The sequence below is a fragment of the Nanorana parkeri genome, unplaced genomic scaffold, assembly GCF_000935625.1.
Source record: "Nanorana parkeri isolate BGI_ZX_2015 unplaced genomic scaffold, ASM93562v1 scaffold147, whole genome shotgun sequence".
Taxonomy (NCBI): domain Eukaryota; kingdom Metazoa; phylum Chordata; class Amphibia; order Anura; family Dicroglossidae; genus Nanorana; species Nanorana parkeri.
Genome location: NW_017306415.1, coordinates 871,518 through 888,397, shown reverse-complemented (window position 1 = coordinate 888,397; position 16,880 = coordinate 871,518). Strand labels below are relative to the sequence as shown.

General features: G+C 42.3%; 1 protein-coding gene across 1 annotated transcript in view; it reads left to right on the top strand.

Moving 5' to 3' along the window:
* The first annotated feature begins 737 nt into the window (after positions 1-737).
* PREX2 (phosphatidylinositol-3,4,5-trisphosphate dependent Rac exchange factor 2) overlaps positions 738-16,880 on the top strand; it is a 250,362-nt gene continuing 234,219 nt past the window's right edge. Inside the window, exon 1 of the mRNA XM_018554229.1 lies at positions 738-1,153. Coding sequence (XP_018409731.1) covers positions 1,025-1,153 — 129 coding nt within the window. The 5' untranslated portion in view covers positions 738-1,024. The remainder of the gene's footprint in view (positions 1,154-16,880) is intronic.

Genomic DNA, 16,880 nt, shown 5'->3' with positions numbered 1-16,880 from the left:
TACCAAGGGTCATAACACCGCACACATCATCGCCCGCTGTTTACACAAACAGCAACGTAGATCTGACAAAATGCATACCTCACCGGTCCCAGGGGAACGCTTTGGGCAACCTAAGGGGCCACAGAATTTGTTGCATAACTATTTGACATGGCAGATCCTAAATGTTTTCTTCGCCACACTGTTGCTTGATTGGCTTTGAAAACTTCCTAGGACACGAAAGTAAACTTAGTGGTACTTGCCTTCAGCAACTTAATCCTGCTGACTGTGCACACATCTGCTAGCAGTTTCCCTCTCCCATCCTTTTTAGACCTAAGGAGCATTGCATTGCTGAGAAATGCTGCAAATGACTTTTCTTTCCTGTGTTTAATTGCATATGCAGGAGCGCCCAGTGCCCTGATTACAAGGGAGGGGGTAGCTAAACCAGAAGCTAAACTTCTGTCTGTGACACACAAGTTTGCATCCTATGTTCCCTGGAAATCAGAGCTCAGCCTGTGCCTAGGAAGACGCCTTGTGCCTCTGCCCCACACTTGAACTGCAGCACAGACATCCTATTGCAGGCTGGGTCCAGTGTTCACCCTGCGCTGATTGTGTACAGGGGGCATTGTTGGCACCATACACTTCCCAAGATTTCTGCTCTCTTTCCTGCCATTCATTGGGGGATGAAGGAGGGGACAGCACTGTTGGGGGTGGGTGGTGGGAAAGAGGCTGGTTCCAGGATGAAGGGGGCTGGAATCACATGGATGCAATCTTTTGATTAATGTCCAAATTTTGCTTGCTCTGCTCCCATACCACTGGCTTGGCTATCTGCAGGCACAGGGAAACATTCTTTATCTTTTTGTTTTTCTTTTCCTAGTCTTGTTTGTAAACTTTAGAGGATTTCATACACAAGGATCTCTTGCAGCCTGGATTGATCTGAAGGCAGCAATGCCTTTGAAGAAAAAGAAACAGTGTTGAAAAGTTTCCCCTAGAAGTTTGGAAAAGTTCTGTCCTTTGTGGGTGATCAAGCGCTGAATCCAGTGAGAACATGACCGAGGAACAGCATAGAAGTGATGGAAGGGATGTGGACAGGCAGCTCCGGCTCAGGGTCTGTGTGCTGAGTGAGCTATTGAAGACTGAGAGGGACTATGTGGGGACCCTGGAGTTCCTTGTCTCGGTGAGTTGTGGATGGGATAGGGGGGGAAGGGGGATGTTTTCTATCACTTCTCAGACAGCCAGAGTAACGGGATTATCACAAGGAACCAAAGAAGTGCAAACAAAAGGTGACACTGAAACAGACTGGGGAAAAATAATGATCTCCAGAAGCTTTCATGCTGCTCATACACTTGGCAGCTTTGCAAACTTTCCCATAAGGTTTCAGTAAAAATAAAATAAAAAAGGTTTGCAGGAATCCACCATACACTGCTGTAGTGATTTCCCACTTGTGAACCATCAAGAGATCAAAACCACTGTGAAAATTGATAGAAACCAGTCAAATGGAAGTTGGAATGCTTTTTCAATACATTTCATTTTAAAAAGTGTTCATCAGATTGTAGATTGTAGACTGTAGACTGCTATATTGCTCTTTTTTTTAAATTTGAACACAGCTTCCAGATTTTAATTACCAAGTCTATGGCCAGCCATGGTGATGCCTGGAACCGTGCATGCTTTTGTGACACTCAAAGTGTAATTATCATAAAACTTGTTTTTGTTTTTACCATGTAATACAATTATTACATAATGGGATTTATTCACATATAAAAGGCAAAAAGCAAATTGCAGTAACCCATGGCAACCGGTTATGTTTCACTTAGAGAACAACGAAAGTTGGTTGTTTGGTGTGGATTACTGCATGTTCCTTTTTGCATCAGTACATAACCTCAGTGGCCTCGCTGCCCAATAATGAATGCTTATATAACTCTGCAGGCATAATTTAATAATCCAATGCAGTATAGTTTTTAGGATCGTAGCAACCAATCAGAAATAAGCCCTACACATATTAGGATTTTTAGATTTGAAGCTGCATGAGTTCTCTTGATCTGACATGAACATACGGTACCTGAATTTTGTCACAGATCAGCCGCCATATGTATAATGAAATTTTATATGGTTAGCTCACAAGATTTTAATAGTAAGGCTCAGTTCACACGTTAGCGATTTTCCGCATGTATTTGTAAGCGCAAAACATAAAAACTAATACATTCCAATGTAGCTTATTCACACCTGCGCAATGTCCGTGCGGTACAAATACGTGCATCACGCAAAAAAGTAAAAGTACAGAAACTGCGTGTATATACTTAAAATGTGTGCGTTTTGTGGCAGACGAACGCGCTGAATTTCAAACCGCTATGTGTGAATGGAGCCTAAGGACTCTCCTGTTGCAAAGACTTTCAGCTCTTGCGTGGTTTAGCCGTCAGTCTGCCATTGTACTTCATTCACAATAGTTCAACTAAAAATTTCTCATGTAACCTAGTGTCCATGTGAAAGCTGATATATTGTTGTTGGCTATTGCTTACCATTCCATACTGATAGAGCTTTATATGATGGAGCATTTCAGAATGTATTAGAGAGGCATCATAGTTTAGCCTTGTATTAGCACTTGTTACTTATGTGATAGGTTACACGCAGATATGTTCTTGTCTCATTTGATGGATGAATAAAGAGAAATACAAGTCCTCCTTCCGTCTGAAGTTTAGGCTGTGATTGTTTTATGGTCTGTGAGGATGGGATGCTGTGCCCCTGTATATCACAAAAGCACACAGTGTCCAATTGTACTGAGGAGCATAAAGAGACAGTGTGATCACTATGGTACATGCATGTCTGGGCAGTAGCTCTTCCTCGCCATTCTTGTAGCAGGGCCTAGGAAGAGGACTAAATACATACAGTGTCAGCACAGCAGTTCTGGGGGCACACATTTACACACATCTACAGATTACAAAGGAGCAGCGTGGGAAAACGTTGCAATTGATTTATTTTACTTTCTGTGCTTTCTTATACAAGATTTTATAGTCATGATTTATTTCAAATAGCAATGGTTTGCAGAGGTTAGCCTTAGAAATGTTTGCCTGTATATAACAGGTTTTGGCAGTGTGAGAAATTCCAGTTGTTATGGGACCCAGTATGCCTCAGATGAAGCAAAAGAAGCTGCTTGTGAAATATGAAACATCAACCTGTCCTTGAAGTATAACGGTGCTCCTAGGAGCCCTGATTAGCGTGTCATGATTACCTCTAGTGTGTCTCAATGATGCATAGATAGTTGCAGATTTTATGTCTCACATATTTTTTACAGTGACTGTACTCTGAGTATTTGGATGATCTCTTTTTTTTCGGTTCACCAATACAGAAGCTGACACACAGCTACAATATAAACTTTATTTTGGTCCATTTGCCTATGTTCGGCAGCTCTCCAAAAAGCCGGGGTCCTACTGATATAAGGGTCACCTGGCTTGAGAAGTCTAACCAGAGGGAGCACCAAACACATATACTGTATTAAGGGTCCAGACATGTATTTTATTCATTCCTCAGGTGTTGAAAGGATAACAAAAAGCAGCCAACATGTTTCGGGGGCCAAATAATCCCCTTCCATCATGGCTTTGATGGCTGCTTAAAAGAGAACTATAGTTAAACCTTTTTTTTTGCTATAGTTCTCTTTTGGGTCACAGGAGGACATTTACTAATGATCTCCTGTAATCCAAACTCAGCAAATAGCGTGCTACTATCTGCTATATGCTGACAGCACAGAGCCGCACTGTAGTCAGGAAAGATCCCGACAGTATTGTTGGGATCCACCTGTCTGATTGATAGCTGGCTTTGCCTCTCTAGAGCTAGAGCCAGCTGTACCCCCTCCACTTCTATGTCCCTCCAATGAGCCCCAGAGGAACAAAGAGGGGGAAGGGGTTAGTGACTGACAGTCATCACTCTCTGCAGCGAGAAGCTGCATAGATCAGCGGTTTGTGATCATTAATTTCTCGATTTATAGAGCCAACATGAGGCAGCTGCAGTGTCCAACATCAGCTCTAAGTATTGAGAAGAGTACATTTTACAATCCCAATACTTCTCCTTTAACACAGGCACCTACTCGGTATACATTACATTACCCTGTGATTGATTTATCCGGGCTCCTAGGTTGCAGTCCAAGTGTTTCTGTAACAGTTGCCAAAGCCCTGATGAAGGGGCATTGTTTGGTCCCAAAAATGCATTGGCTGTCCTTTATTTTCCTTTGACACCTGTGGAATAAATAAAATACACTTCTGGACTCATAATATGTGTGTTCGATCAGAGGCATCCTGAGTGCGGGTGTCAATCAGTACGTCCGCTGGGTGTAATCTACTGGGACGGCATTATGCATGAGCGTGTCGTCACCACGCTCATGCGTAGTGATGTCCCGCGCACGTAACTGCCGATGGCCATCTTGGTGGTGAACGCTGGCAAAGAGAGGAGGGGACTCTTTTGTGCAGCTGTCGGGCACTCAGTCCATGACCAAGTACACGACTTTTCAGAGGGGGTGACACCAAAATGACTGACAGTCATTTTGATGTTAGCCCCTCTGATGGTCTCACCCGGTACTGCCCGCACCCCCCGAATTTCTGTTCCCTGCTGAATCGGCTGAAATTCGAACTGTGGGTGGCCCTGTCAGCACCTCCCGGTTTTATCAATTGATTGTGTCAAAGGAGCTGGGTGAAAAATTGTTGGTTGAATAGTGATTGTAGCCAATCAACTGCGGTCACTATTCGGGTATTCTGACAACCACAGGCTCCAACTGTAAGAATCCAATAGCTGGCAGGGGAGATTCCTCCATCCACTCTAGTCTTTAGAGTAAATGGGTGAATTAAGTGATTTTGCTGAACAAGAAAAGTCTTAAAGGAGAACTATGAGGTAAGTGTTTTTCCCCATAGTTCTCCTAAGGGTCACGGTGGGACATAAAATAAGCATCCTCCCGTGACCCAAAGTTCAGTATATCGCGAGATACAGCTTGCGGTATGCTGAGACCGCCGCAGCTGGGACGGATCCCGACATTACTGTCGAGATCCACCCAGCGGCATGATTGACAGCTGGCTCTGACTATCTAGAGGCAGAGCCAGCTGTACCCGCCCCCTCTGTTCCGCCAGTCAGTGCTGGAGGATGGGAGCGGGGGAATCCCTGCAGGGAGCCGTGAGTGACAGTCACGGCTCTCTGCAGGGACATCAGTGCTGTCTCTGATTGCCAGGAGCTCAGCGAGAAGCCAACCAGGGAGTCCAACCAAGCTCATGGCAAACAGTGATTAAATCACGCCCCCCCCCACCACGTCAGACAGCAAAAAAGCTAGGTATGCCCCTGAGTACATTCAGTCAACTCTGTCAACGGGTTGTAAAAATAAATAGTACATTAAGTAGAGGCAGACAAAGTGTACAAAGGGACGACATGTTACAATATAGGTAATCCTTGATAGTTAAAAATGAAAAGCTCTTATCAAGGATGAGAAAAGGCATCTCAAGATAAGGGTTAGCAAAACTTTTCAGAGGCAGACAGAAGTTAAAAAGGAACTAACAGAGGTTGTAATGCAATCAGTTAAGAGCCAGAAATGGAGATTTGGAGTCAAAGCTCCATGTATTTTCTTGTTTTCTTTATTTTGCTGCTGTCCTTCTTTTTCCATCGAACACACAATTATACAACTCACCCCCTTCACAACACTCAGGGGAAGCATACCCTGTGGCTAACTTCCTGCCTAGGTTGCTGCCTTTTATAAACATTTCTATGTATCTGCCTTTAATTAGCAGGTTCACGATTATACTGGTTAAGCAGTTTATTGCTAGTATTGCTGAGCATCTATTTCACCTGTTGAAGCAATTAGGGAAAAATGTAAGATAAAACAAATTGGCATTTTTTGGATAGCGCAAAAATGACCACTCAGCTCCCCTTGGCACCACATACCATTTGTAAATGTGTAGAGAATTTAACCTTTGTTTCCTCACTCATCTGTATGCAAGCACAGTGCCCACTGCTCTTAGAATGTGTTTGACCAGTACATGTAGAACTTATAATACCGGATGCAAAAGATACTGCAGAGATTGAGAAAGAGAGAGAATGATCATATTCAATGGCTCTGTGAAGAATGAGCAGTGTGTTTATGCCAGGAAACTGAAATCAATGTAAATCTGTTCCCTGTCAGCAAAGGGTGATCATCCCTTATTCATTAATGGTTCGCTAAGGTTTATTTTTCAGAAGCAGAATTTGTTATGCTACTCTGGGAAATGTGTACTTTATAGGGCAATCTGACAAAATCAGTGGTCATTCCAAGTGCCAGTTAGGTCATTTGGCCATTTTATATGAAGATCAGACATTTGCATCATCCCTGCTGGAGAGAATCACTGTGATAGATCCAGAATATGCAGGACTTTATCACAGAGACAGTTCTGGTAGCGATTAATGTAATACACCCAGATACAAAGGAAAGAATGTATCAAAAAGTTGCAAACTAATCTCAAGAAAACATTAAAAGCCCCTTCACACAGCTTTCCAATCAGGTCTGTCTGTCAGTTTTTCAAGTGGATCTGATTGGAAGCCCAATGTTAGTCTGATCCAAATGGGCAGAAGTCCATTTACATCCTGTTATCCCTGCCTCCGGCCAAGATTGGGAAAACAAAGGGATTAGAGTTTTGTTTCACCCGATCTGATGGGGGGTAATCTGATGTAAACTGACACAAGTCTGTTTACATCCAATTTACCATAGACCAACAAGGGTCCAGTAATTTCAGTTTTTGCCCCCATTGCAAGATAGAGGAAAAAACTGGATCGACATTCATATCACAGCGGTGATATCCGTTCTGATCAGCAGGGGATCTGTGAAAGGGGCCCAAAGCTCATAGTTTGTACCTATAACTCTACCTACCTCGAAAACTAACCCTTAACTTTAGTCTTCTCCTAAACCAAAACCCCAGAACCTGCTCCTAAGCTACCTGCAGACATTTATGATTCAGCTGCCAGATTGTACACAATCCGTCAACAAAATTAACAAAAGAACATGGTACAAACCTGCAGTCATGACATACACAGTGGCGTAACAACCGGGGGTGCGGGGGGGTCACTTGCCCCGGGCGCAGGACTGAGGGGGTACATGCTTGTGCACATTAACAGGAGAAGGAACACTTTGCATATGTCCGTGATGCTGCTTCTGTCGGGGGGAATACAACAGAGACATCTCAGGTAGGGATTACCTGCCATAGTTGTTTAGGGCCTTGCAGACATACAAACATTATCTGACCTGACTTTAAAAGGCCAGGTTGGGCAAATGTTTTCTGATGTCTGTAGGAAACTTTACCCTCAGGCTGGGTTCACACCTGGGCGTACGGAATATGCGCGTTTGCCGCGCGTTTCGGGGCTGTGCATTTTTACCGCGATTTGCATTAAAAAAATGCACGACAAAGGGCTACCTGGCTGTATCCCAATGGATACGCGCAGCAAATACGCCCCAAAGAAGCTCCTGTACTTCTTTGGGCGTAGGGTGTTTTGCAGCGCGTTCCCACGCGCTGCAAAACGCCCAGGTGGGAACCATGCCCATAGGCAATCATTGGTTTTCACATGTTGAGCGTTTTACAGAGCGTAGCAACGCGCTGTAAAACGCCCCGGTGTGAACCAGGCCTAAAACTCAATCTAACCCATCACTAACTAATCTGAAGCTAATCATCATCATAACAAAAAGTATATTCTTACAAAATACTACTGTAGATATTTTGAAAGTTGTTTTCAACAAAATACACGATATAATACAAAAAAGGACAGACCAAAGATTTGGAAAGTTGTTGCACCTAGTACAACTTGTTCTTTTGTTTCTTAAAATTGATGAAATAATAATATGCTTAAAGTGACTCTAGAGTTAGGCATTAAATCATAAAAATGCTTTCAAGTACCTTCCCTAATAACAACAATGTAGCTTATTTGTATATCACTCAGCTGTAGATCCTAAAATCATCTCTGAATTGGTGCTGACACTGTCCTTCCTTCTGGAGGGTGGCTACTTTTGTTCCCGATGGTCCCTGTGTGTGTTGTTAAGTAGCCACCACTCCAAGCTCTTTCCCGTAATGGACTACAATCTCACATTTAGTTAACTAATTTGTATTGAGATTGGGGTGAGCTTGGAAGCAAAAGCAGCCACTCTCCCAAGGAAGGACAGTGTCAGCATGAATTCAGAGATTACCACACCGTAAATCCCGTTTTAAGTTTAAAAAAGCCTGAACACATAAGAAGCATGTCAAAACGCACTGCACTGCATATGCAGAAACGCTTCCAGATCTGGTCCGGATCTGGTGTGAGCAAACCCTAAAGCATTTTTGGTCAGATTTCACCTTTAATCAGTATCAGATCAATGAAGGATGATTGCTTCCTGATATTAGATACTATACTTTTCTTGTTGCTCCTTTTTATAGGAAACCTTAAGTTTTAATATACATTTTCTACTTTCCATATTAAATAGGTTCAGGATTAAAAAGGAAAATATGTCATTTAAAGTAAAATATTAATCAGGAAAATATGACATTTTGTATAAAATATGTCATACTTACCATTTCAGTCAGCAGGTGAGGCTCTATACAAAATTTGAGGAAGTGTGCTTTTTGCAGCTGTTGTGATAAAACTTGTTATGAATGAGTCAAAGTAGGGACTCCTTCTTTCCTCCTTGAGGAGAGGAAACATCTTAACTAGTCAATTCCAGCACCCTGCCAGAAGCCTAAGTTGAGCATGCTTTGCCAACTGGGTGTCATGGGAGCATCCTGTAATCATGTTTCTTTGTAAAGTTTGAATGGCATTGTAAAGTAGCTGTACTGTCTTCCCATATGTTGTAAAACACTGCACAAACTGTTGGTGCTTTATAAATCCTGTATTGTAATAATAGTATGAATAATCATAACAATGATCATAATAAAAAATAATGGCTTAAAGCTCATTACCTGGCAAAACATTTTTTTCAGCTTTGCACAGAGTGAAAAAGTGATAAAACTTCTGTCAAGTTTATGTTTGCAGTCTGGGTGTCCTGTGGGAAGGAGATACATTTTGTATGGCGTTGAGCTTTATCACAAAAAATAAAAAGTTTGTGCTGAATTTTATAGCAAACGTTTGCGTTTGCCCAGTTCTGCTGCCTGAGGAGGCCCTTGAATTTTGTACTTCATCCACCACCATTAGCCTTGACCATTCAACATTGTAGTTTTGGCTGTTATGAACAATAGCCACTCAGTACAAGGAAACATATTTCAAAGCACAGCAAAGAGGTGACAGATGGCCCCAGGGGAGAGTTGGAACCTCATACCATGTCTAGGTGACATCTCCAGACAGGCCCACCGTTACAAACCATATATATTTGCAGAAGTAAAAAAAAAAAAACCACCATTAACGCAGTAGATGCTTCAAAGCAAAATCTTCTAATTAAAACATGGCATTTTGCCTGGTCAGGTACTTCTTCTAATTGGGGCTCCACTGTTTCAAAATGTCCTCTTCTCCAGCATAAGACTTTAATGACAGTTTGGTTGAAGCTTCATTCACTAAAAGCAGAATTCATTAATGAATTGAATGCGGGTATAGCTCCATTCTACTTGCTTTTCACATTTCTGAATATTTGTTCCAAACCTGTGTTTTTTTCCCCTCTGGACGCTGAATGAAACCATCTCCCCTGTGGCCTTCAGCATCAGATGTTACCATAAAATGTCTATATCGCACATGGCAACCAAACAGATTGTTTAATTTGTTTTCTATCCTTCACTGAAAAATGACTACTGCAAACTGCATTTGTGGAAATCATAGACACTATGGGGTCTATTCACTAAGCTGCCGTAGGCAGCCGAGTGAATGACCGACCTGAAGTGAAGTGAACCGAACACTGTTCGGCTATTCACTTCAGGCTGGTACGGCTGATTTCAGCCGTACATCGGCTGCTTCACGTGGCTTCGGGTCGGCCGAACATGCTCAGCATGTTCGGCCGACCCGAAGTGCAGAAGGAGTTTGACTCAGCCGATCCAACATCTGGATCGGCTGAGCCGAACCTCCGGCAGGCTACTCACTGCTGTTCGGGCTATTCTTAAAGATGCCAAACAGTAGTGAGTGAATAGCCGAATGCCGCCGAGCAAACAGAAAAATTGTTAAAAAAAGTTAAAAAAAGTAAATAGAAAATGATTGTGCGGAGCTAGCAGTGACAGCTAGTTCCGCCCAATAGTTTCCTATTGTCCGGCTGCTGTCAAAAAAATAAATAAAAAAAAAAACTCTCCCGGGCACTCTGGGAGCCTCCCGCTCCCGGCCGCCCAGGAGAGAAACACTTGAACCATCTTGAACATATGAATGAAACTGTCTCTATGGCTCATATGCCACAATATGTCATCTATAATTCTTCATTAAAACCAGTAAACATGCACTAAGTTGATTTAATGAAGCAAAAATAAAAATGACATTTGGCCAGGTCCCAATCTGTACAGCAACTTACTTAGATAATGGACCCTGGGGGAGAAACGTTGTTACCCTAAGTGTGGTAGTACTACAGAACTCCTCCTCATGTCTTTCACATATGTGGAGGTATTTTGTTATCCACAGAGGTGACCAGGCCAAGGCTGATAAGACTGCTTGCAAAAATGCTGCAAAGTGCACAGGACAGCACAGGATTTTCTTATCTAACAGATACAACAAATGTTTTCAATATTTAGCAGACCAAAAGGGAGCAAATATGAGAAGTTAATTGTTAAGGTTTACACATACTTTCATTTGTGTTGTCTGAGAAATGCTTGTTAACATCTCCACCCAATAATGCAGTGTGTCAATTGCCAGGCTTCAGCTTTGTCACCTGGGGACAGGGAGGAGTTTGCTGAACCCTGTGCAGGTTTTCACTTTCCAGAATTCAAAACCTACATAGGAATTTTGCTGCACTTTTTTGTTTTACATAGAGTGGCGAAGTGTTATAATTAGGGATGCACCGATACCACTTTTTTAAGACCGAGTACGAGTACCGATACTTTTGATCAAGTACTCGCAGATACCAATTACCGATACTTTTTGTTAAAGGGACAGGTCAAATTTTTTCTAAAGGAATACAAACTAATGCTTTATGGTCACTTTCTTAATATTATGATTCATGAGATGAGGAGGGAGCATGACGACGGCGTCATTGCACGCTACCCGGCTTCCTAATTGGCCGGGAAGTCGGCTCCATGCTCTCTCATCACAAGTGACGCGAGAACATGGAGCCGTTTCCTGGCCAATCAGGAAACCGGGCAGCATGTAATGATGCGCTGCCCGGCTTCCTGATACAGGAAGTACTCGTGCTAGGTATCGGAGCATTTGGGCGAGTACGAGTACTCACCCAAATACTCGGTATCGGCACCGATACCGATACTAGTATTGGTATCGGTGCATCCCTAGTTATAATCTCTATCAGATTTTTATTGCGGTCTGTGTCCTAAAAATTGAGGACATTTCCCCTTTCTTGCTGTCCAGATAGGTGATGGTGGCTCAGATGGATGTGAAGTGATGAGAAGTCTCTCCAGTAGGGACAAAAACCAAATGCTTTGTTTAGTGGAGTTGTGAAGGTTTAAAAGCTCTGTGAAATTGACATTGCTGCCTGTGTCTTCCTGTCCCAGCCCAGTGACCTCTATTCCCCTATTTCTTGTACTGGTCTAACAGGCTAGGAAAAGTCCCTGCAACAGACAAAAAAAGTGAGAAATGTTCCACTCAATTGAAAAAAAAAAAAGTTTTGGCTGGTGTTGGGTTTTAATAAATAGCTACCTTTTGTAAATGTTAAAGGCACAGTCCACCTTCGAGACCATTTTTTATGTTACCCCCATATGTAGGCTATAACTTGAAACACGGTCACATTCCCCAAGCCCCCACCCTCAACCAACCAACACACACTTCATGGGGTTTCCCACCACTCAGCATGTTGTATTTTTTCATTTGGGTGGAGCCACACACAGGCACATTATCCATTCACAGATTCTTTGAAAGATTGAATGGATGCTGCCATTGCAGCAAAGGGATTTGTAGATCTCAATGGTAGCATGAGTTTAATTTTGTCAACCACACTTGTAGTCCGTTGATTTCTTCTTTCAGCCCATAAAGATGGTCCGTACCTCCATATATACCTGAGGGCTGGTGAAAGAGTCTGCAAGAGCCTGAGCATTGCACCCCCAATCCACTGATCACTGTTACAATGGCTTTGTAGGCTCCAATGCAAATAAATAAATACATATATAAATGTTCGCAAATGTGTGTGCATTTAATAATTTTTTCCAAAAGGTGGAATATGTGTTTAATCTCGATGACATTCGTCAGTTACTGGTATACGTTTTAAATGTAACAAGAATTGAAACTGCGACATTCAATACAGTGATAACACGGCATGAAAATGGGCAATGATATCCAGACTTCAAAGATCCAAAGGTTATTTTCTGGATGGCTCAAGTTATTTGCTATGGCATTAAAAAGATGAATGCAAGTAATTATCAGGCTGTATCTGAAAATGATGACAATATGAAAGGCTTTATGAAATGTGTAATTGTAGTACCCAGAACACATTTGCTTTTGTGAAACCGCACTGGAATCTGCTGGGCTCTTTGATGATGAGCTTTTACTGTGACGTATGCGCACTGCTTTCTCTGATCTACTACTAGGCATGTTTTATGTAAAGATTGTGTTATACTCCATTCATTATTATATATAGCATCTGGAAAGCATATGGGAGCTCATCTGAAGATTTAATTTTTTTTTAACTTGACCCCGGATACTGTGGTTTTCCTGGACAGAGTCTGCCAAGTAAAATAAGTCTGCAAATGTATGTGCATATATATAGAATACTTGCCTAAGCATGAAGAGGTCCAAAGCACTCCAGCTCTGAATGGTGATTCTTCCTTTGCCTAAAATATATATTTACTAGCTGCAATAAACAGATGTACTTTAAAGGGATTCTCCACAGTGAACTAAAAGCAGAACCTGGTCTTGACCCACCTCTGTAGACACTTTTGAGATGTCCCATCTTTCACACTCCCTTAAAAGCAATAGCAGGACTCTCTCTGGCTGTGACCATTTTTAGCTTAGAGGAAAATGTCTTTAATAAGTTACTTTTGAAAATCAGAGGAATAAGGTGTGAATTTTGGCTGCTATACTAGCAAGCTTATTCTATAAGTCAGGTGAGCTCTGTTTGGTTAAGTTCTGCACTTCATATTTTGCTAGAGAGCTGAGGTTTCAATACATTTTTGGGAAACCCGGGGCTGGACTATTTAAAGTGGACTAAGTATAAAGCCTTGGAAACCAGAGTCCTTTTTTACTGGAAAGACAAACCCTCGCTGGTTGCCAGGACTGTGGGGCTCGGCATATAGATCACATAAAGCTGGCCATACACCTTACAATTATCTGCAGATTTTCTGTGGTCAGATGGAAAAGTTGCAACAGATTCCTCCATCTACACTTAACTGTGTGGATGGAGTAATCTCCACCTGGGCCAATCTGTTTAACTTTTTCCATCTGACCACAGAAAATCTGCAGATAATTGTAAGGTGTATGGGCACCTTTACTCTGCTGTGCTGAATGATCTTTTATGATTTAACAATCAGAGCCAATACAGTGTATGACACATACACAGTGCTGAGCATTCACTCATAAAAGATAAATCTTCACTGCAAAGGTACTTGATCTACTGTATCTGATCTATCTGTCTTGTAAATGCATAGCCCTGCAGATTGATCACAGACCGCAATGCTAAGTGAGCTTTTATGAATGAATGAATGAATGAATGCTCAGTGCTGTAAGTAGGGTTGCCACCTGTCCGGTTTTCAACCGGACAGTACGGTTTTGGCATCTTGTGTCCGGTTTTATGGCCACCTCAGCCCCGTACACGAGATGTCACAAGTTCAGGCAGACAGGGGCAGCCCCTGGGTCCTAGAGAGGAATGCGTGAAGGAGGACCTTCTGCTGTGCTGTGTGAGCACAATCCCGGCAGAGCGTGCGGCTGTCTGTGAGGCTAGAGGTACGTGTTTTAAGGGGTTAATCCGGGCCGGCTGTAGTGTGCGATCGTTATACAGACAGTTAGAGTTCTTTTGTGAGCGGTGCCCTCTGCAGTCATTGCGAGCACCCGTTACTTTTGGGATATTCGGTAAAGAGTGCGACAAGGTATATGGATGCTGCTTTGTATAGTACATATCTGGGTCCTGTGGCACACTGGCATCTTTGTGATTACCTCCAATGTTATTTAATCACAAAATACATGCATAGTGTAGTTTACCAAAAAATTGCCGCAAGGCGCTACAGTGTTCGGGTTTGGCTTGAAGAAAAGGTGGCAACCCTAGCTGTAAGGGCTGTGTGATAGAGCTGCCTGTATGTTTACTAGCAGCCAGCAGTTCTATCACACAGCCCTGTAGTGCTGATTGTTCATTGTTTGCTCATTATAGTAAATAAACAGTCAGCTAAGTGTGGCGATGGAGGCTTATTGCTGGCTGTACCTCCCCCCACAGGAACCATATTTTAGGCTTCTGACTGGAAGTGAGACTTCAAAGTGGGCAGGAACAGAGCGATCCAATGCATTATATAACACATACATCCTCAGAACTTACTTTTAATAGCTGCCATAGAGGACCTATCCATCCTTTTTATAATTACAATAAAAACATAGGCATAGTTGCATATTTCTACAAAAGCTGCTCACTGTTCCAATGTTTCACGGTAGCTTGTATTCATACCCTAATCCAGAACATTGACACTGGGACAAAACGTTACTTGGTCTGGTTGTTAGTCTCGATTTCTGCTGCAGCATTTGGATGGTCGGGTCAGAATTTAGCGTAAGTAACATGAAAACATGGATCCATCCTGCCTTGCATAAACAATTCAGGCTGGTGGTGGTAGTGTAATGGTGTGGGGGATATTTTCTTGGCACACTTTGGGCCCCTTAGTACCAATTGAGCATCATTTAAATGCCACAGCTTAACGGAGCATTGTTGCTGACTATGTCCATCCCTTTATGACCACAGTGTACCCATCTTCTGATGGCTACTTCCAACAGGATAACACTCAATGTCACAAAGCGAAAATCATCTGAAACTGGTGTCTTGAACATGATAATGAGTTCACTGTACTGAAATGGCCTCCATAGTCACCAGATCTCTATCCAATAGAGCACCTACGGGATGTGGTGGAACGGGAGATTCGCATCATGGATGTGCTGCTGACAAGTCTGCAGCAACTGCATGATGTGATCATGTCAATATGGACCAAACTCTTTAAGGAAAGTTTCCAGAACCTTGTTGAATCTATGTCATGAAGAATTAATGCAGTTCTGAAGACAAAAGGGGTGCAACCTGGTACTAGCAAAGACAGTGTTATTGACTCACTGATTGATTTCAGTTGTTGACAGTTGTTGACTGATGTTGTAATACTAAGGCTGCAGGCAGTAGCCATGTATTCCAATCCTTGGGCTAATACTGGGATTTATAGTGTTACAATTGGTGGGGAAATACAAAAGCACCTACCTAAATCATTAAATGGTAGGAAGACTCTGAAGTTTAATGTGGACTTTTTAATTTCCTCCCAGTGACCTTTATTCTTCTTATTCCAAGTCCTTGTAGTTACGCTAATATCTTGACATACAAAGTGATAGGATGTGCTCTAATGACTCATTATCACTAATCACATAGACACTCCCGTCCCAGGCTAAATAAACTTTTTATAAATCGCTATGCACTTTTTGGAAATCTGCAAAGTAGGGAGGGATTAATAGCACAGCTTACAAATCTCAGTGAATAGAAGGGAAGGGCTTTGGCTAGCTGTAATTAACGATAAGGCTTTGTGATTTCCTCTTCCTTTCCTATGTGAAGAGGCCAGTGGACGTCAGGAGGAGTCAAAAGGAAGTGCAAACACAATTACTATACAATGTTAGAATGGGCTCCATTCAGCTTGTGTTTGACAGCGGTGCTGCAGGCAAGAGTTTATGCCTGTCTTCGTTTTTCACTTAACCAACATCCTAACCACAAGATATAATTTATGTATTTATCATCTGCTTTTAATATTATTTCTTTACATTTGTGGGTGTCCTCAAGACAGAATATAATGCTGCTGGGCATGCAGAAAGGTTTTGACTGACGTGGTGCCAAAATAAATGTCTGCCTTTATGTAAAGAAGCAGTGTACGCTTTCCCTTGCTGCCCATCATTGTTGGTTTAGGTACATCCAATTTGTTGCTGTTACCACCTGATAACCCTACAGCTTTATTATAAACTCATTAGGAATATATTATATGCTGTGTCTGTAGATTCCAAGTTTTTTTAACTCCCTGTGACACCTTACCACTTATTCACTTTAGCTATGCTTAAGTTGGCCATACATTGAGTGAATCTCGGCCTGTTTATGATGAACTGGCCAAAATACACTCAGTGGGTGGACTGGTGTGCCACCTCCCACATCATTCTTCAACTGAAAGTTTGAAGGGCCCATGTAGAAAGTTGTCGACTGAACAGCGTCTGCATCCAGTCACGTGGAGGCACTCCTAAGGTAGTTTTTACAGCCAACAGAGCCGGCTGTTACAATAGCTGCAGTGGAAGGTTCCTGTATCTATGCTATTTAGCGTAGATTAGGGAAGCCCACAGACTGAATGAAAAAAATCTATAGGTGTATGGCCAGCCTTGGGTCACATGAGGGAGCTTGGGAGGAGTGCTTTTATAATAAAAAGTTATATATGCCATAGTGATGGTGGAGTTGATTAGTTAATCTTTATAGAGTAGGTCAGGGGTACTTGGAGGGTATGGAAACCAACTGAAAGGAGTATGACACTGGATATCTGAATAAAATAAATAAAACAGGAGTCTCTGCATTATTAAAGTAGTGGTAGTGATCTGGGCTTGGTACAAATTCAGTTGTTCACCCAAGCCCACTCAAAACTCTACTGCCACCGGCCCTGCATGACCCAATCTGTCGC